The sequence below is a fragment of the Bufo bufo genome, chromosome 5, assembly GCF_905171765.1.
Source record: "Bufo bufo chromosome 5, aBufBuf1.1, whole genome shotgun sequence".
Lineage (NCBI taxonomy): Eukaryota > Metazoa > Chordata > Amphibia > Anura > Bufonidae > Bufo > Bufo bufo.
In genome coordinates, this window is record NC_053393.1 from 64,461,416 (window position 1) to 64,483,810 (window position 22,395).

At 44.4% G+C, this 22,395-nt stretch overlaps 1 protein-coding gene across 1 annotated transcript in view; it reads left to right on the plus strand.

Moving 5' to 3' along the window:
- SLC30A8 (solute carrier family 30 member 8) overlaps positions 1–10,148 on the plus strand; it is a 103,872-nt gene extending 93,724 nt beyond the window's left edge. The window contains exon 9 of the mRNA XM_040432376.1: positions 10,051–10,148. Within this exon, the coding sequence (XP_040288310.1) occupies positions 10,051–10,064 (14 nt within the window). The 3' untranslated portion in view covers positions 10,065–10,148. The remainder of the gene's footprint in view (positions 1–10,050) is intronic.
- Positions 10,149–22,395: the final 12,247 nt, after the last annotated feature.

The following is a 22,395-nucleotide window of genomic DNA, read 5'->3' on the forward strand; positions in this document are numbered from 1 at the left end:
AGATAATGCACCTGGGGCGTAAAAACCCAAGGGCAGAATATAGAATATTTGACACAGTCCTGACCTCAGTATCTGAGGAAAGGGATTTAGGAGTAATTATTTCAGAAGACTTAAAGGTGGGAAGACAATGTAATAGAGCAGCACGAAATGGCAGCAGAATGCTTGGATGTATAGGGAGAGGTATAAGCAGTAGAAAGAGTGAACTGCTTATGCCGCTGTACAGAACACTGGTGAGACCTCACTTGGAGTATTGTGCGCAGTACTGGAGGCCATATCTCCAGAAGGATATAGATACTCTAGAGAGAGTTCAGAGAAGAGCTACTAAACTAGTACATGGATTGCAGGATAAAACTTACCAGGAAAGGTTAAAGGACCTTAATATGTATAGCTTGGAAGAAAGAAGAGACAGAGGGGATATGATAGAAACTTTTAAATACATAAAGGGAATCAACTCGGTAAAGGAGGAGAGCATATTTAAAAGAAGAAAAACTACCACAAGAGGACACCGTTTTAAATTAGAGGGGCAAAGGTTTAAAAGTAATATAAGGAAGTATTACTTTACTGAGAGAGTAGTGGATGCATGGAATAGCCTTCCTGCAGAAGTGGTAGCTGCAAATACAGTGAAGGGGTTTAAGCATGCATGGGATAGGCATAAGGCTATCCTTCATATAAGATAGGGCCAGGGACTATTCATAGGATTCAGATATATTGGGCAGACTAGATGGGCCAAATGGTTCTTATCTGCCGACACATTCTATGTTTCTAAGTAGTATCGGCTTGTCATTGTATGATTCACAAAGTGTAGGGCAGTTCTGTATTGACTAGACACACCTGCCCAGACTGTAACACCACCACCACCTAAGACTTGTCTGGTGACAACTGTGGCTGATGCATAGCGCTCTCCCTGACGTCTCCAACATTGTTGGTGGCCATAATTTCTGCTCAGCATGAATCTACTTTCATCAGTGAACAGCACTGAGGCCCAGAGTAGATGCTCCTTGGCCCATGCAGGACACCTGTGGTCAGGTACCCTTGCAGGTCATCTAGCATGCAGACCACGCTAATGTAAACGGTTTTGAATGGTCTGACATGACACTTGGGTGCCTCCCACCTCCCTTAAATGTGCCTGGAGTTATGTGGCATCCATCATCTGGTTCCACAGGACATTGTTCACAATGAAGCGGTCATCAGTGTGGGATGTGGCCAAAGGACGTCCACTTGTATGCCTTTCTGTGACTCTTCCAGTCTCTCTGTATCTCTGTTGCAACCTACTGATAATACTCTGTGACACTCAAAGCTCAGTGGCCACTTCCATCTGAGAACACCCTGCTTGAGGCCTCGCAATGGCGAGGTACTGTTGATCAATTGTTAGGTGTTGTCTTAGAAACATAGAAACATAGAATGTATCGGCAGATAAGAACCATTTGGCCCATCTAGTCTGCCCAATATACTGAATACTATGGATAGCCCCTGGCCCTATCTTATATGAAGGTTGGCCTTATGCCTATCCCATGCATGCTTAAACTCCTTCACTGTATTTGCAGCTACCACTTCTGCAGGAAGGCTATTCCATGCATCCACTACTCTCTCAGTAAAGTAATACTTCCTGATATTACTTTTAAACCTTTGCCCCTCTAATTTAAAACTATGTCCTCTTGTAGCAGTTTTTCTTCTTTTAAATATTATCTCCTCTTTTACCTTGTTGATTCCCTTTATGTATTTAAAAGTTTCTATCATATGCCCTCTGTCTCGTCTTTCTTCCAAGCTATACATGTTAAGGTCCTTTAATCTTTCCTGGTAAGTTTTATCCTTCAATCCATGTACCAGTTTAGTAGCTCTTCCCTGAACTCTCTCCAAAGTATCAATAGCCTTCTGGAGATATGGTCTCCAGTACTGAGCACAATACTCCAAATGAGGTCTCACTAGTGCTCTGTAGAGCGGCATGAGCGCCTCCCTCTTTCTACTGGTAATTCCTCTCCATATACACCCAAGCATTCTGCTAGCATTTCCTGCTGCTCTATGACATTGTCTGCCTACCTTTAAAGGGAGTCTGTCACCAGCATTTCACTTTTTTAACCCTTCCCACAGCTCCCTAGCATGCTTACAGTTAATGAAAACGTTACCTCTGGCATCAATCCTGGACTTATAGAACCCTCAAAAACGATCTTTATAAGATATGCAAATGAGGGTTTGCAAGTGCCCAGGGCGGCGTTACTCTCTTAGGTGCCCTGCTTGCTCAGCCTTCTCATTGCGTCCCCCCGCCCCTTCCTACCCTCTGCCCGCCCATCCTTTCCCTCTGACCGCCTTTGTACTAACTTGTTATGCTGCCGATATCCCGCGTCGGCGCACTCATTCCTTTGGCCGGCACATGCGCACTGCGATGCCCATTCCTTGTACGGCATCACAGTAACTATTGCGCATGCACCGGCTAACGACGCGAAAATCGGCGCGGGATATCGGCAGCATACCAAGTTAGCACAAAGGCGGTCAGAGGGAAAGGATGGGCGGGCAGAGGGTAGGAAGGGGCGGGGGGACGCAATGAGAAGGCTGAGCAAGCAGGGCACCTAAGAGAGTAACGCCGCCCTGGGCACTTGCGAGCCCTCATTTGCATATCTTATAAAGATCGTTTTTGAGGGTTCTATAAGTCCAGGATTGATGCCAGAGGTAACGTTTTAATTTACTGTAAGCATGCTAGGGAGCTGTGGGAAAGGTGAAAAAAATGAAATGCTGGTGACAGACTCCCTTAAGTCTTCTGAAATAATGACCCCTAAATCCCTTTCCTCAGATACTGAGGTTAGGACTGTATCACTGATTTTATATTCTGCTCTTGGGTTTTTACGTCCCAGGTGCATTATCTTGCACTTATCAACATTAAATTTTAGTTGCCAGTTTTTTGACCATTCCTATAGTTTTCCTAAATCCTTTTCCATTTGGTGTATCCCTCCAGGAACATCAACCCTGTTACAAATCTTTGTGTCATCAGCAAAAAGACACACCTTACCATCGAGGCCTTCTGCAATTTCGCTGATAAAGATATTAAACAATATGGTTCCCAGAACAGATCCCTGAGGTACCCCACTGGTAACAAGACCTTGGTCTGAATATACTCCATTGACTACAACCCTCTGTTGTCTGTCCCTCAGCCACTGCCTAATCCATTCAACAATATGGAGTCCAAGCCCAAAGACTGCAATTTATTAATAAGCCTTCTATGTGGAACAGTATCAAAAGCCTTACTAAAGTCTAGATAAGCAATATCTACTGCACCTCCTCCATCTATTATTTTAGTCACCGAATCAAAAAAATCAATAAGATTAGTTTGACATGATCTCCCTGAAGTAAACCCATGCTGTTTTTCATCTTTCAATCCATGGGATTTTAGATGTTCCACAATCCTCTCCTTAAGGCCTCATGCACACGACCGTTGTGTGCATCCGTGGCCGTTGTTCCGTTTTCCGTGATTTTCTGTGGACCCATTGACTTTCGATGGGTCCGTTGAAAACTCGGAAAATGCACCGTTGTTCATCCGCAGCCGTGATCCGTGTTTCCTGTCCGTCAAAAAAATATGACCTGTCCTATTTTTTTGACGGACAACGGTTCACGGACCCATTCAAGTCAATGGGTCCGTGAAAAAACACGGATGCACACAAGATTGGCATCCACGTCCGTGATCCGTGGCCGTAGGCTACTTTCACACAGACGGATTCGTGAAAACTCAGATCCAACAGTATATTCTAACACAGAGGCGTTCCCATAGTGATGGGGACGCTTCAAGTTAGAATATACTACGAACTGTGTACATGACTGCCCCCTGCTGCCTGGCAGCACCCGATCTCTTACAGGGGGCTGTGATTCCCACAATTAACCCCTCAGGTGCCGTACCTGAGGGGTTGATTGTGCGTATCATAGCCCCCTGTAAGAGATCAGGTGCTGCCAGGCAGGAGGGGGCACACCCCCCTCCCTCCCCAGTTTTAAATTCATTGGTGGCCAGTGCGGCCCCCCCTCCCTCCCGTGTATTACTGTACATTCATTGATGGCCAGTGGGCCCCCCTCCCTCCCCTGTATTACTGTACATTCATTGGTGGCCAGTGCGGCCCCCCCCTAATTAAAATCCCCCCCATTATTGGTGGCAGCGGAGAGTTCCGATCGGAGTCCCAGTTTAATCGCTGGGGCTCCGATCGGTAACCATGGCAACCAGGACGCTACTGCAGTCCTGGTTGCCATGGTTACTTAGCAATTTTTAGAAGCATTATACTTACCTGCGATGTCTGTGACCGGCCGGGCGCTCCTCCTACTGGTAAGTGACAGGTCTGTGCTATAAGCAATGCGCCGCACAGACCTTTCACTTACCAGTAGGAGGAGCGCCCGGCCGTTCACAGACAGCGAAGGTAAGTATAATGCTTCTAAAATTGCTAAGTAACCATGGCAACCAGGACTGTAGTAGCGTCCTGTTTGCCATGGTTACCGATCGGAGTCCCAGCCACCAATGATGGGGGGGGATTTTAATTAGAAGGGGGAGGGAGGGGGGCCCACTGGCCACCAATTAATTTAATACTGGGGAGGGAGGGGGGCCGCACTGGCCACCAATGAATTTAAAACTGGGGAGGGAGGGGGGTCTGGCCCCTGCTGCCTGGCAGTACCTGATCTCTTACAGGGGGCTATGATATGCACAATTAACCCCTCAGGGGTTAATTGTGCGGATCACAGCCCCCTGTAAGAGATCGGGTGCTGCCAGGCAGCAGGGGGCAGTTATGTACACAGTTCTTAGTATATTCTAACTTGAAGCGTCCCCATCGCTATGGGAACGCCTTTGTGTTAGAATATACTGTCGGATCTGAGTTTTCACAATCTAACTCAAATCCGATGGTATATTCTAACATAGAGGCGTTCCCATGGTGATGAGGATGCTTCAAGTTAAAATATACCATCGGATTGGAGAAAACTCCGATCCGATGGTATATTAATAGGGACTCCAGACTTTACATTGAAAGTCAATGGGGGACGGATCCGTTTGCAATTGCACCATATTGTGTCAACGTCAAATGGATCCGTCCCCATTGACTTGCATTGTAAGTCAGGACGGATCCGTTTGGCTCCGCACGGCCAGGCGGACACCAAAACGACTTTTTCCTTCATGTCCGTGGATCCTCCAAAAATCAAGGAAGACCCACGGAAGAAAAAACGGACACAGATCACGGAAATACGGAACCCGCTTTTGCGGACCGCAAAAAAAAAAACGGTCATGTGCATGAGGCCTAAGTATGGTTTCCATTAATTTCCCCACTATTGATGTCAGGCTTACTGGCCTATAGTTGCCCGATTCCTCCCTAGTACCTTTCTTGTGAATGGGCACAACATTAGCTAATTTCCAATCTTCTGGGGCGACTCCTGTTGCCAGTGATTGGTCAAATAAATCTGTTAATGGTTTTGCTAGTTCACCGCTGAGCTCTTTTAATAGCTTTGGGTGTATCCCATCAGGCCCCTGTGACTTTGTATCAATTTTAGACAGCTGACTTAGAACCTCTTCCTCTGTAAAGACACATGCATCAAAAGATTCATTAGTCTTCTTTCCTAACTGAGGTCCTTTTCCTTCATTTTCCTTTGTAAAAACTGAACAGAAGTATTCATTGAGGCAGTCAGCTAGTTCTTTATCTTCTTCCATATACCTTCCTTCTTTTGTTTTTAATTTGGTAATTCCTTGTTTTAGTTTCCTTTTTTCATTTATGTATCTGAAGAATGCCTTGTCGCCTTTTTTCACTGACTGAGCTAATTTCTCTTCTGGCTGTGCTTTAGAAGCTCTTATAACTTGTTTGGCCTCTCTCTGCCTAATCTTATAAATTTGCCTGTCATCCTCGTTTTTTTTTTTTATAATTCCTAAATGCTATCTGTGAGGAATATGGATTAATATTTACTGTCAGCCATGTCCTCACACCCCCATATGCTGACAGATAGCGGAGGTAGTGAACTCCACAGGAGGGCCCTGCTTCCCTGCTTCAAAGCCCCAGGCCTCTTGGCATACTCAGTGTACATGCAAAATTAGTTTCCCCCCCCCCCCCCCCCCAGGAGGGGGTCCAGGCTTCAAGGAGAAGGTCACACCTCACCTCCACCAGTTTGGAGCCAACGGAATATTGCAGGAAAACCCCCAGCAGGGGGTATCTGCCTTTGCCCAGGATCAATGAGACCTCCCAGACATGGCACCTACCTTTCATAAGGAATTATGAACCGCCTGGCCATCGCAGGCGCAAACCGGATACATATTTGTGTCCCGGTGGCCACGAGGTACGTTCCCATGGTCTTTGTTTAATGAGACTAGGTCAGGGTAGAGAGATATCCATATCTCCCCATAGAAACCACAAAACGGTACCAGGTTTGGGCTCTACTTGTAGCCGGAACCCAGGCAGGTCCATTGGTCCCAGAACCATCTCCCTATGACCCTCTGGTCTGGAGCTATGAACCCTAAAGGGTTTTGTGGGTCATTTGCTGCCAGCCCAGAGGAGGGGGAGTGGACCCCTCCCTGAGGCCGGGAGGGGAGGGGCCGGCTACAGGTTAAAAGTCTGGTGCCAGCAAGTAGGCGCGTCTTTTCTCTGAAGAGGGGTCACATCCTACACATGTGTTTAGAGGGACCCAGGAAATAGCTGAGTTCATGGCCCTTCATGTGGACTGCAGCAAAGAACATCTCCAAGGAACTTTCATCATACTTGGTAACTGACTTTTACCCTGCTTAACCCTGTTGTAACCATATAACCTGTAATCTGTAACCTCAGACCACTGTATATATTGTCTGTGTGTATTATCTAGTGTGCCCATACGGCGATTAAATCTATAATTTAATCTTGTGCTATCTTGTATCTCGATCACGAATCCCCACGTCCGTGTTTTGGCCTAGTTATAAGCTACCGCGGGTTGGTTTCTGACCCTATATAATCCTGTTAGCGGACCGGGCTTATATCAAACTAGAACTGGTGGCAGATACCCAGGCTGAGGAGTCGCTGTTTCACTGTGGCAGTGAAAAGGCTCTCTCAGCTTGTTGCCTCTCTGTGCCCGCGTGGACAGAAGATGTGTGTAAGCTATACCAACCTGACCTTACGTGCTCCCCTGGAGGGCGTAACTTCACGTTTTTGGTAAACCCTGTGATCATACCAGGTCTCGTGAGCTCGACGTGGTTGACGTCAGCGGGCACGAGGGGTGGTATTCATCACACTATCTTTTTGTTTTTAATGATTTTGGCCACTTCTGCTGAGTACCACAGTGGTCTCTTTGTTTTTTTGCTTTTACTGACAAACCTAATGCAATTTTCTGTCACCTTCAATAGTGCCACTTTTAAGTAGTCCCATTTCTCCTGGACTCCAATGAAACTGTTCCAATCTGATAGGGAATCGTATACCACTAATCTAATTTTAGAAAAGTCAGTTTTTCTAAAATCTAAAACTTTTGTTTTTGTGTGGTGTGACTGTACTTATAGTAAACCACACTGACTGGTGATCACTAGATCCCAAGCTTTTCCCTACAGTAATATCATATACCAAATTCCCATTTGTGAATACTAAATCTAAAATGGCCTCCTTCTGGGTTGGCTCCTCAACTACTTGCTGTAGAGATAATCCCAGTAGGGAATTTAGAATATCTGTACTCCTGGCAGAACTAGCTATTTTGGTTTTCCAGTTTACATCAGGAAGATTGAAGTCTCCCATAATGATAACTTCCCCCTTCAATGTCATTTTAGCTATTTCCTCAACTAGTAGATCATCTAATTCTTTGACTTGGCTAGGTGGTCTATATATCACACCTACACGAGTTACCTTATGATTATCAAGCTGCAAGGTAACCCAAACTGACTCTAAATTGTTCTTGCTAACTTGTATCAAATTAGATTTTATGCTATCTTTCACATACAGGGCCACCCCTCCCCCCTTCTTGCCTTCTCTGTATTTCCTGTATAGAGAGAACCCTGGTATTATTATATCCCAGTCATTACTCCCCTTGAACCACATCTCAGTAACAGCCACTACATCTATATTCTCAGATGCCATTATAGCCTCAAGTTCATTGATCTTATTCCCTAAACTGCGAGCATTTGCAGACAAGAATCCGAGCATTTCATTTCTTAACCTTTGTGATACTGGCATCTTCTGGCATTGTTCCGGGGGGCAGTTGGACTGCTGGATTATCACTCTTTTGCCCCCTTTCCTAGTTTAAATGCTCCTTAGCAAATACTTGGAACTGTTCACCGAGGACATTCGTTCCCTTGAGAGAAAGATGCAAACCATCTTTCTTGTACAGTTCTTTTCCATTCCAACGAGAGCTAACATGAGACACAAAGCCAAACCCTTGGTTCAGACACCATTCACCAAGCCATACATTGAATTCCTTAATGCGCATTCTCCTGTCATGCTGAAGGTTATGCACAGGCAAAACTGCAGAGAATGAAACAGTTGATGCAACCTCCCGTATATCCTTTCCAAGTGTGTGAAAAGCTTCTTTCACCTTTGAAACCTCATTGCAAGCCAGATCGTTTGTCCCAAGATGGACAATAGCATCCACTTCCCTTTCCTGGTTTGCTTGCCTAACAATATTAAGGATCCGTCGTCTATCCCTGATAGCGGTAGCACCAGGGAGACATCTCACAACACCATTCTCCTCAAACTTCACACCTCTTATGATGGAATTGCCCACCAACAGTTGCTTACTATCAATCCTCACCTTCTCCTTTTTGTCTTTGGCTGCAGTCTTGCATACTTTAGGCATGGGAGATGATTGTTTCTCACCCACTGTGCTTGAGCCATCCTCCATGTTGCTCTTGCACTCTGAAAGTGCTGCAAATGAAATATGGAGAGCCACAGACTGTGGGACATGTCTTCTATCCACAAATCTCAGTCTACCAGAACCTACAGTAACCCATCTTCCATTTATAGGGGGCCTCTGTGGCAGTGGCATTGCAATGTTCTCAGCCTGAGTTTGTTTAATGGTTAATTTACAAATCTCATATTTCAAAAAGGTAATTTTTCCTGCTGCATTATGGAGAGCTGTCTACAGATCAGACAGTATCCAAACCTCTGAAGAGTGGAACCTGAAATAAAAGCACAACAATTCCTGCACAGAACCAGGTCTGCCATTGTAAAGAGGGGAAAGATTTTAAACAAACAAATCTTACTTGTTTAGATTGTATCCACCTCCAGATTATCTCCTAAGTATCTCCTGAATATCTCCAATTCACTTGTAAATCAGCAGTTGGAATAGTAGCCTCTTTTGAAACACAGTGTCTGAGTATCCACCAGAAACACCACTGAAGTTCTGCTACAGTGGAAAAACTCTGAGTTAGACTAAGTTAGTCTCCTGAATATCTCCAATGCACTTGTAAATCAGCACTTGGAATAGCAGCCTTGGAAAAGCATGGTCTCATGATGTCAAAATGTGAACACCATGATGAGGAGGATTGTTTAAATACCAATTCTAATTGAACCAGGAAATTTATTGGGTGATTCATGGATCAAACACCTGTTGTTAATTTTGCCATTGAGCTCCTTGTTAGAGAACAGCAAGTTGTGCAAAAAGTACTGAAACATTGAACAGTTGGACGTGCATTCAAAAGTTTAGAGAAGGTCACATTAAGTTCACCTGTCATGGTGCACTCGCAATTAATACATATAAATATATGCAGTAAATATACATGGAGGATGCATGGAGCACCTTGGAAATTTGCATTTGAGTTACCAGAGTGTATAAAATAACAGGCCTGATAAGTTAGACGACATTAGAAAGTCTTTTTTTTACTAATTAGGATTATTTGCCCTGAGTTTTACTTTCACAGCCAAGAACATATATAAATGCCACATTATCCATTAATATATAGAGTTGGAAAGTTAAAATGATTTAACCCCGCCATGTAATGAAGCGCTCTCCTCTCGCCATATAACTCAGCCTCTAATCATATTTGTATTTACTATCTCTTTTTATGCCTTCATTAGTTTATTATTTAATGCACGCTTTTTTCCTTGAGTTGCCGGATACTTTACAGAAAGTGCATATTTCATTCGGTTTATTTATTTGCAGGCAATGGAATCTAAATCTAAGTCTTCTCTACAAATCAATATCTCATTTTTAGCGCGCTCTGAGTGTAACGTGCAGATCAGAAGAGAAATCATTTACCGAACCTGCAGACTAATAACAGTAACAAAATGGCTCAGTGGGAGAATTTGTCCAGACGGCTTCAAATACACGAGTGCCATTGTGTTTTTATTCCATCTGCAAATCAGTGGCAAATGCGCTTCAATCTTCACAATGCCTCCCTGGAATATGCAGGCATTATGGTTTAATAAATTACTTTTCCCGTTCCCACATGACAAAGTTCAGAAATATATCATATAATAGGGCCATTATCATAGCTAAGATGATTCAGTGCGCTGCTGCGTTGTAATGAAATCTGGTTGAAAGATGTCTACTTCATAGTACGAGATATAAGAGATTGGCTGGATGAGTCTAAGACAGACGTACAGTCAGTTATAGAGTGTGAGACAAAAAGTTTTGGTATCTTTATATTGTCTGCCAAATTCTCGCAATGTAACAGTATCTTCCTCCATTATAACACTATGTATAGAGGAGGGGGGGGGGGAGGGGTAACGCTTCCAACTAGTGTTGAGCGAAGTGAAGCATCCGTAGCGAAATTCTAAACAAATCCGAATTTCCCTGCCGTTCATGGTAACAAATTAGTTTTCCTAAAATGGCGGCTGCACATGTTAGAAAATCACAGTAAGTGTAAAGGAGACAAGACCAGGAATGTGAGATCACCCATAATGCCGTGCAGCTAGCCACAAATAGGTAGAGCCCTATAAAACCCTTATCCTATGCAGTTCCCTAAATTTTTCTGTGAGCTTAACATAGGGAGAGATGTGACAAGACGCTCATGCACTAGGGACAGTGTTGCTGCAAACAGTTAACATAGATGGTAGTGCAGGGAGAGCGTAGGAGGCTGCTGAACTACAGACTTTGCTACAATTGATCTCCATGTACATAAATGTGCAGTGCACCGATATTCATAGTTAATCCGTTCTGTTAGCTGTAGAGTTACTGTGCGTCAGTATTACAGGTTACTTTTAGGCAGAGTGGCCAGTAGTGATGAGCGGCAGGGGCAATTTTCGAATTTGCGATATATCACAAATATTTTGGCAAATATTTGCCAAATATTCGTGATTTCGTGATATTCGTGAAATTCTTTTCGATTGCTTAATTATTTGCACACGCACGCACTATTACTGCTACTTAAGTGATGAAAATGGTTGGCAGCAACTTTCGAGATTGTGAGGAAGAACTCCTGATCATGGTAAGTAATTGTACATTACAGCACTGTTTTAGATTTAAATTCCATGCATGTCATAACATTAGCTTTATATGCAGATTGAGTTTTTATAAGTACTCGAGATCGCGCAAATCGCCACAATTGATTCAAATATTTTAGCGCAATACATGCAACTTCACTTTTAGGCCTCATGCACACGACCGTATTTTTTTGCGGTCCGCAAAACGGGGTTCCGTTTTCCCGTGATCCGTGACCGTTTTTTCGTCCGTGGGTCTTCCTTGATTTTTGGAGGATCCACGGACATGAAAAAAAAGTTGTTTTGGTGTCCGCCTGGCCGTGCGGAGCCAAACGGATCCGTCCTGAATTACAATGCAAGTCAATGGGGACGGATCCGTTTGACGTTGACACAATATGGTGCCATTTCAAACGGATCCGTCCCCATTGACTTTCAATGTAAAGTCTGGAGTCCCTTTTATACCATCGGATCTGAGTTTTCTCCAATCCGATGGTATATTTTAACTTGAAGCGTCCCCATCACCATGGTAACGCCTCTATGTTAGAATATACTGTCGGATATGAGTTAGATCGTGAAACCTCATTTCCGACAGTATATTCTAACACAGAGGCGTTCCCATGGTGATGGGGACGCTTCTAGTTAGAATATACTACAAACTGTGTACATGACTGCCCCCTGCTGCCTAGCAGCATCCGATCTCTTACAGGGGGCCGTGATCAGCACAATTAACCCCTCAGGTGCCGCACCTGAAGGGGTTAATTGTACTATCATATCCCCCTGTAAGAGATCAGGGCTGCCAGGCAGCAGGGGGCAGACCCCCCCCCCCCTCCCCAGTTTGAATATCATTGGTGGCCAGTGCAGCCCCCCCCCCTCCTCCCTCTATTGTAATAAATCGTTGGTGGTACAGTGTGCGCCCCCCCTTCCTCCCTCTATTGTAATAAATCGTTGGTGGCACAGTGTGCGCCCCCCCCCTTCCTCCCTCTATTGTAATAAATCGTTGGTGGCACAGTGTGCACCCCCCATCGGCCCCCCCTCCCTCTATAGCATTAACAACATTGGTGGCCAGTGTGCGGCCTCCCATCTCCCCCCCCCCCGATCATTGGTGGCAGCGGGTTACTAGCAATAGTACAATAGTAAAAGATTCATACTTACCTGGGAGCTGCGATGTCTGTCTCCGGCCGGGAGCTCCTCCTACTGGTAAGTGACAGTTCATTTAGCAATGCGCCGCACAGACCTGTCACTTACCAGTAGGTGGAGCTCCCGGCTGGACACGAACATCGCAGCAGCAGCCAGCAGCAGGTAAGTATGAATCTTCTACTATTGTACTATTGCTAAGTAACCATGGCAACCAGGACTGTAGTAGCGTCCTGGTTGCCATGGTTACCGATCGGAGCCCCAGCGATTAAACTGGGACTCCGATCGGAACTCCGCTGCCACCAATGATGGGAGGGGGGGGAGATGGGAGGCCACACAATGGCCACCAATGCTATAGAGGGAGGGGGGGCCGATGGGGGGCGCACACTGTGCCACCAACGAATTATTACAATAAAGGGAGGGGGGGGCCGCACTGGCCACCAACCTATTATTACAATAGAGGGGGGGGGGGGGCCGCACTGGCCACCAATGATATTCAAACTGGGGATGGGGGGGGTCTGCCCCCTGCTGCCTGGCAGCCCTGATCTCTTACAGGGGGATATGATAGTACAATTAACCCTTTCAGGTGCCGCACCTGAAGGGGTTAATTGTGCTGATCACGGCCCCCTGTAAGAGATCGGATGCTGCCAGGCAGCAGGGGGCAGTCTTGTACACAGTTTGTAGTGTATTCTAACTAGAAGCGTCCCCATCACCATGAGAACGCTTCTGTGTTAGAATATACTGTCGGATCTGAGTTTTCACGAAGTGAAAACTTAGATCTGAAAAAGCTTTTATGCAGACGGATCTTTGGATCCGTCTGTATGAAAGTAACCTACGGCCACGGATCACGGATGCCAATCTTGTTTGCATCCGTGTTCTTTCACGGACCTATTGACTTGAATGGGTCCGTGAACCGTTGTCCGTCAAAAAAATAGGACAGATCATATTTTTTTGACGGACAGGATACACGGATCACGGTCTCGGCTGCAAAACGGTGCATTTTCCGATTTTTCCACGGACCCATTGAAAGTCAATGGGTCCGCGAAAAAAAACGGAAAACGGCACAACGGCCACGGATGCACACAACGGTCGTGTGCATGAGGCCTTAATCAGGTTTGACAATATAATACTGATTGTTGAACCTAGTATTGTGTCCTCTCGAAGTGGCGATATTCGCATCGCAATAAATATTCGCATTACAAATATTCGCGCTCCACTCACTGACTCACTGACTCACTGTCAGTAATATTGGAGCCTTCTCATTTGGACCACAAGCTAGAAGCAAGGAGGGATGATCAAATATTTTTTTTACACGGTACACATCATTGTGAATCACAAAGATAAAGAATATTCGTCATTATGAATATATAGCGCTATATTAAAAATATATATTAATAATATATAAAAATTCAGGGTAATCAGCGCCTGTATTACTTACAAGCACTCAGTAGCAGAGAGGAGGGAGGAGGCAGGCTGGGAGGACGGGCGCTGGCAACGTGAGTCACTACGTCACGCGCCTGCGCCGCCCACTTTATGAATGAAGCAGGCGGCGTGGGCGCATGACGTAGTGACTCACGCTGCCAGTTCCCGTCCTCCCGGCCTGCCTCCTCCCTCCTCTCTGCTACGAGTGCTTGTAAGTAATACAGGCGCTGATTACCCTGAATTTTTATATATTAACAATGCCTACAATTATAGATAAGATTATATACAGTGAGCGGGGCCCTGAGGGACCCCACAGTGGGAAATTGCATTGAGATAGTGTCAGACATAGAGACACTTGCAGGCTTGGAGACTCGAGGGGGGCCCATATCCCGCCCTGTGGAGTCCAATGTGAATATACGTTATATAATAAATATTAGACAGTTTCCGAACCCTGATCTCCCTGAGGAATTTTAAGTAGCGAGTTCCCAAGTAGTATATGTATTTTTAAAGAGTGAATAATAAAGATAAAAAATTTATGATTACTAGTCAGAGAGGTTGCAAAAGTTATGCTAAGGTCCGAGTGACCATTTAACCCTTTTGTATAATATATATAGCGTCGCAACCTCCTGAGGGATCCTTTTGTTTGTTATTGAAAGGGTGACAAATCCTTCCCTGCCATTCCATCCGCTGCCTCGAAGGACACCTCTGCTCCGATTCTCTCTCAGTATCAGAGCATCAGGCGGTCTTCCACCATACAGACTCCCTCTAGGTGGTTAAAGACTAATGTCCACTGAGGAACCTCTCCTCCCCAGGGTTGGTATTTCCTGTAGTGGATGAAGCTCCCCTGGCGGGACCACATTTGCGCTTTAACAGTTTTTCCCACATTTCCGCTTTACTCTTTTGGCCCACATTTGGGCTTCTGTAATTTGTCCAAAATTTTCACCTCAATAATTTTTCCCTTAATTCCACTTTACTCTTCTGGCCCACATTTGGGCTTCTGTAATTTGTCAAAAATTTTCGCCTCAATAATTTTTCCCATAATTCCGCTTTACTCTTCTGGCCCACATTTGGGCTTCTGTAAATAGTCCAAAATTTTCACCTCAATAATTTTTCCCATAATTCCGCTTTACTCTTCTGGCCCACATTTGGGCTTCTTTAATTTGTCCCACATTTGCAATTTAAAAGCTTTTACCACATTTCCGCTGGATCCCAATTTTTTTAAATTAATTTATCTCCCTTAAATTTGGTCTCTTTTTCTCACGCTCCGTCTCCGGCGTGGAACCCTGATTCGCCGATAACCGTGATCAACATGGTAGGCTCAGAAGAGAACATCGAAAGTTGATAGAGAAGATATCCAAATGGATGGTGGATGTCACTGGGGCACCTCTATATAGGTGACAGAAACAGAAATTTAAAAAAATCGTCAATTACATTGTCAGGTTACATTTTTTAAATTTTGCCGGATAGAAACCCCTGCTCTGCATAGTTGACAGGGAATAAAATTGAATAAATTCTTCAGTAATTAATGCGCGACAAATCCTTTCATTCAATGCTTAAACTTTAAAAAGTTGTCACACTTTTATGCTTTAATAATTTGTCCCATAATTCAACTCTATGATTTTAAATTTGAAAAAATTAATCCTCCCTTGGATGTGGTCTCTCTTTCTCACGCTCCCTCTCCGGCGTGGAACCCTGATTCCCCGCCACTCTTGATCACCATGGTAGGTGCAGAAAAGAACATCGAAAGTTGATAGAGCAGATATCAAATTGGATCGTGAACATCAAGGAGGACGTGCAACATGGTAGGGCAGTAAGTGTGCACACGCCTACACGAACTGACTAACAGGGGTCAGCCCCTGCAACTTCTGGGTCTCCAAATTGGGCACATGGCCTGAGCTTGCTCTTTACCCCTTGGAGGTGCTGGTCGGCCCTGCACCCAGTGTATTATCTAAACGTGTGTTTAGCACGACTGGTGGGTTATATTTCCCAATGTTTCGGGGGGTACCCTAATTTAAAAAAATAAAAATAAATTTAAAACCAAAAAGCAGTGTAGGCTACCTCCTCCTCCTCCACCGCCGCTTCCACCTACACCGCCAGATCCACCGCCTCTTCAACCTCCTACTCCATATGGACCTCGTCCTCCTAGATCAAGATTATGATTTTTTTATTTTTACGTATTTCATGTTATTTAAAGTCATTTCCCTATCCACATTTGTTTGCAGAGCACTTGCCATGCTCTTAACCACATTTTGATGCCATTTGCAGCCCTCTAGCCCTTTCCATGACATTTTTACAGCCAGTGCTCCAAAGTTCGGGTCCCCATTGACTTCAATGGGGTTCGGGTTCGGAGTCAAGTTCGGGTCCCGAACTCGAACATTTTTCCAAAGTTCGGCCGAACCCGTCGAACCCGAACATCCAGGTGTCCGCTCAACTTTACTCAGAAAGCTGCAGGGGCCATGTTGGGTACCATAGCTCAGTTCCTATCAAGGAAATTGGAGATGCGCTTCAATATGCCGGTTCTGGAAACAACACAGTGTATTTATGCTTCTGCTCTATACACTGCTAGCCACCAGTGTCGCAGCAGCCCAAAACATCTTATGAGTAGGGGTGCTGGGTATTAGACCCCCACTGATCTGATACTGATGACTTATCCCAACGATGTCATCAATATCTTTAGCCCTGAGAACCCTATTAAGGTAAAACCCTGCATGTTTCACTATTTGTTTGTTCAAGGGACAGCATGATTGTTCTTTTTGACTCCCTTATACATAGTATAAGTAGTATACAAGTATGAGTAATGTGTATATATACTATGTTAAGTGGTGTGCTAGGCATTGACTGTGCACCTTGAAATCCTGGTTTTGACTAGTGGTCTGCTGTAAATGGCATCACCATGTGTTGTTACTGCTGATGGCTTCTCATCTGCTAGCTAACAGGAGGAGGTGCCAACATCAGTGTAGACCCAGGAGAAGCTGACATTGGTGTAGACTACCAAAGCACGGTGTGAACAGAGCAGCCAGAAATGCTAGCAGCTATTTTACAGAAATGAAAAGGGGAAGAGAATTGAGGAAACGCACAAAAGAGTTCTACACAAATTTAACTAGGCATCTTTAAGTCCACTTTAAGGCATAAAACTCTGGAGAGTCCACAAAGGTTCTCCATGGATGCAAATGTTGAGAAAGGCTCATGGTTCTTTGCATTCTTATCCAGAATTTGCATTGTAAAGTTTAATGTTCAATTAACAAAAAGAGGGCACTGGGTTCTCCAATGTCTACCATTAGAAAATATCCTAAAAGACAGTTTTTGACTCGATTGTTGCAAAAAGAGTGGCACTCACTTCATGCATTTCAACACTTTATTATGTACATGTATATTTGAGGAAAGCTCGTGCCTGAGCCGAAACATTGTACTCACACTGATGCGACAATAAAGTGTTGAACTACATGCAACGAATTCCGCTCTTTTTGCAACAAATGGAACTGGGATGCTTTCCTTAGACGTGAGCACAGCAAAGAACTGGTAAAATAGTGCCAACTGGATTATATACAATTTTGTTTTTGACCCGAGTCAGAGCACCCAGGAAGACTGACAGCAATGTACTCTGAATAGTATCAGGGGTTTTGTTTCCCTCAGTACTTTTGTATAATGTTTTGGATTCAATCTGAAAAGGGCTGAATGTGAGGACAGCCTGCCATATTAGAAAAATAGCATGCTTCTTTGTACTGCACCGCCAACACATTTCAGAGACTCTGACATACGATGTGCATCCACTTGGCATCAGTACTATCTGGATAGTATCTTATAATTTTGGGACATCATGCAGGAAAATACAAACCTTCAAGATGACACTTTGATCTAATGTGACATCTAGCTCCAGGGGGGCGGAGCTAGCCGCAGAGCCGAGTGGATGCAGCCTAAAAGAGCTCTGTGCATAGACGGCTTATAAAGCGTTATTACTCTGCCAAAACTGGACTGATCAATTTACAAACTTGAGATACAGACCCAGGACACTGCCAGGAACCTTATGGTACCATCCTTTTGGGGTTCTGAAGTGACCTGAAGTTGCGGCCTGCAGCACACCTTCAAGCGCCAGACTTTATTTAGGCGCTCAACCATGACTCAGGGGCCGTTCCCTGGCGGCTCCCTGTAATAGAGCCGCGCAAAAACCTGCGATCAACTCATACCGCCTCATACTAGGCAAGAACCTTTTTATTACTGAGAAACAGCGCTGCCCTCCTCGGAACCTAACATTAGCTGTGACTGGTGAAATAAGATCCAGCCGGGAGCTGAAGCCGACTTGAGGAGAGAGGGCCGCTCTAAAGTGCCAGCAATGTTCCATAGGCAGCGGGAGTCAGGGACGGACACAGGTGTCGATGCAAACTAGGTCAGCACCCAGCAAAAGGTACTAAGTGGGATCATTGTTTGCCCCTCTGGCACAGGAACTTAATCTGAGCCGGGAGCCGGGTCCCGAACTCCCAATCTGGTCCTGTCGCCGGCGCAAGACAGATCGCATTATTTAAACAGCAGCAGAGCTCAGTGCATAGCCGGAGGCTGGGCCATGCAGAAGACCGAGGCGCCATCTTGAGCACCACTAACGGTCGCAACAACTGTACCTACAGTGAACCTCTGCAACTCCGCTCAGGAGAACAGAGTACCTTGGATTGGTTTGTTCCCTCATGTTAAGTCCCTTATTTTTGCCTACGAACTTCGTTTACATATGTGACCCTTGAAAGGAATCCATGTTCTTTATTATGTCAAAATGAATTCTGCTTTTTGCTGAAGTTTTGTTTCTATGTTAGGTACTAACTCTGATTGCTGTGAAACTAATATACTGTAAGGTTTCTATTCTCTGTAACCCTGAATCTTATCTCTTTGGCACTACTCCCGGACAATATTCCTAATATGGAAGTTCAGTTTTTGTTTCTATTTCTCTGAGCGTAGAATGAAACGTGTTAATATGATAGGTTAAATACATAACATACGATGATATGCTAATAAAGAGGGTAAAGCCCCCTCTATATAACCTGTGGGCATTAAAAATAAACCTCAGAGTGTTCATTCAGTACATCACTGTTGTGTCTTTTATTACCTACTGAGTGAAGCGCTCTCCTGACGTCAGAAAAGGACTCAAACCAAGCCGATACTAGAAGTTTGGTGCCAGGGGTACCAAGTGGGACTCAGAGATTCCTATCAACCCTCACATCCGCCTGGCCGCAAATAAGGAAGGCCATATTGAAGTTATACAAGTGACACGTGTCTCATATACCAGCTAGAAACTGAACAGTGTCAACACTCATAATAGCTTATTAATACAGCACCTTCCGAGAGTCAAATCAATACAACCTGTATGATATATCTAGTGGAACTTTTGAGACATACTTAGCATTAGCTCACCACAAGGGGGCGAAAATCACTCTATAGTGAATCTACACCATCTAATTTGCTGTTCCCTACAACAGGGACAACTATAAATCTAATATAATGTTGCAATAACCACAGTACCACCTTCTACAGGATATGTGAGGAAAAGCACTTAAAATACGGGGGTCATTTAAACGCAATCTTATGGTGAAGATCAGAAGATACCCTGGTTCAAGACCAGATCCTCCTAAAAAGCGTCTACTTTCACACATGCACCAACCTGGTCTTGACAAATACATGATGAATAAATCTAACGTAAACGCTTCACACGCTAAAACTGCTGCTTCTAAACTAGCTCCTTCAAAAGCAGATAACAAAAGTGATACTGAAGAACCGATAGAAGCTACTTCTGAACTTCCCATTTCAAGATCCTTTATCTCACAAGCTCTTACCAAAGCTGTCAATCCCATTCTTGAGGAACTTGCGGATCTAAAAAGAGAAATACAGCATGTGGGTCAAAGAGTGGAGAATCTTGAAACCACTCAATCAGCATTGGTGAGCTATACAAAAACAAATTCTGATGCACTCTACACCTACCAGCAACATATCAACTACCTTTACAACCATATAGAGGACCAAGAAAATAGAGGACGGCGTAACAATATACGCTTCAGAGGTGTCCCTGAGTCTGTAGCCAATGAGGCCGTTACCAAAGCTGTTCTTGAAATATGCTCCTCCTTGATGGGCGAAGAACAGGGCACCCCAATAATACTTGAAAGAGCTCACCGTGCATTAAGACCTAAACCAAAACCAACTGACCCACCAAGGGACATTATCTGCAGGTTCCTGAACTATTCTCAGAAGGAACTAGTGTTGAAAAAAGCTAGAGAATGTGATAATCTGGAATATCAAGGTGCGAAAATAATGCTGTTCCAAGATCAGGCCCCCGCCACGCTGCAAAAAAGACGCATGCTGAAACCCTTTACTGACCACCTAAGGCACAAACATATTGCTTTTAGATGGATTTTTCCCTTTGGAATATTGATACAATGGAAAGAAAAAAGGGTGGTTATCAAAACGCATGGAGATCTTCAAGAAGCTCTGAAAATTCTAGACAATCAATGACTACTTACATCTGCATTCCACCTAAAATCACGCCTCCGACTCCATGGTAACTGGTCGGCACAGGGAAATCGTTGAAAAAGAGGCAGAAGCAAGGCAAACTGACACCCCGCCGCATGATCTCGGAGGGAGACGGTTAAAGATTCTAGCTCTTCTCTTTTGATTGGATAATATATTCCTTTTCAATACTTTACTGTTAATTTAATTGACGGTATACACTTTCTGACGGTAGAGGCCTCCTTTTGATCTATGATAGGTCACAATAGAACCTCTATAGAGGTTATATAATCTAAATTTCAGATGTGGCGTGGTTGGGGGGGGGGCTAATGCAGTCAGAAATAATAAGGTCCAATTTATCTTCTGTCTCTCCCTTCTAGAAATCTACCTCACCCTGCTTTCAGCTCAATATAACTATACTTTATTACTTACTATTTTTCTTTCCTCACATACTGTACCTATTTATCCCTGTCTACCCATTATATGTTCTACCCATCTTTCCTCCACTTGCATCGGAGTATTACATTCTGGTGTATAGACCAGATTTGAAAAAAATCATCAGGTGGTCTCTAGGACCTTAGCGTGTTTATGCAGCCTCACCGGCAGTACATTAAAACTAGTCTTTATTATTTTTACTACTAAAAGAACATGTAAGTCTAGGGATCAAAAGGATTAAAACTATCAGGAAGCGGTCATGATCGGGATGTCAGTCTCTGTGGCTAAGGTGTGTTTCACTTCTTACACCTATGTGACCCTGTGGATTTGGATCGCACACTCAGTGCCAACTTGTATTAATATAGGATCCCTGCATGGCCTTCCTGCCTAAAAACTGAAGCCTGCTTCCCTACATGTTTCGCCGAGCGATTCGGCGTCTTCAGGGGAAACTCACAGGTTCAAATGTTGGGGGCGGGGTCTGGGCATTTGACTCCTCGGTTTTCACATGCTAGCGCCGTCAGCCAATCACAGTGATTGGCTGACGGCGCTAGCATGTGAAAACCGAGGAGTCAAATGCCCAGACCCCGCCCCCAACATTTGAACCTGTGAGTTTCCCCTGAAGACGCCGAATCGCTCGGCGAAACATGTAGGGAAGCAGGCTTCAGTTTTTAGGCAGGAAGGCCATGCAGGGATCCTATATTAATACAAGTTGGCACTGAGTGTGCGATCCAAATCCACAGGGTCACATAGGTGTAAGAAGTGAAACACACCTTAGCCACAGAGACTGACATCCCGATCATGACCGCTTCCTGATAGTTTTAATCCTTTTGATCCCTAGACTTACATGTTCTTTTAGTAGTAAAAATAATAAAGACTAGTTTTAATGTACTGCCGGTGAGGCTGCATAAACACGCTAAGGTCCTAGAGACCACCTGATGATTTTTTTCTCTTTGTTTGAATTATTAGCGTGGCAACCTCCTGTGGGATCCATTTGTTTGTTAAAAATGACAGACCAGATTTGGTCTCTCCTGGAGACAAAAGATCTACCATACCTCTATCTCCTATTGAGGATACTTTCTGATATTGTTCAGTGTTTGGTTCATAATGTAGAATATTGCCAGTTAATGGTTTCTGTTTTCCCGTCCCTCTTCGACATCCTATTCCAATTTAGACTCAGAGACATCCGTACAGGCAAAATTATTCATATTCCGCACCCATCACTCAGACGTTGGGGTAAGATCCGCTCTTGCACACATCAAGCCTCCCACATTCCATGGCAAGCATACAAGTAGTGACATATAATGTCAGAGGCCTAAAATCCCAGATAAAATAAAGTCAAATTTTAAGACATTTTCACAAGGAAAAAATACAAATCGTGTTTCTTCAAGAAACACACTTTAAGCACCAGAAAGCACCTGATCTTACGCACTCCCCCTACAATTTGTGGTTTCACAGCACCTCTGCTTTTGCTAACAAACTGGGCACCAGTGTGGGCAATCATAAACATACAAACTTTTCTTTGGTAGGGACAAAAATTTACCCTGGGGGTAGATATGTTTTTATTAAGGGACACATTGATATCCAACTCTATACTCTGGCCAACTTTTACGCCCCT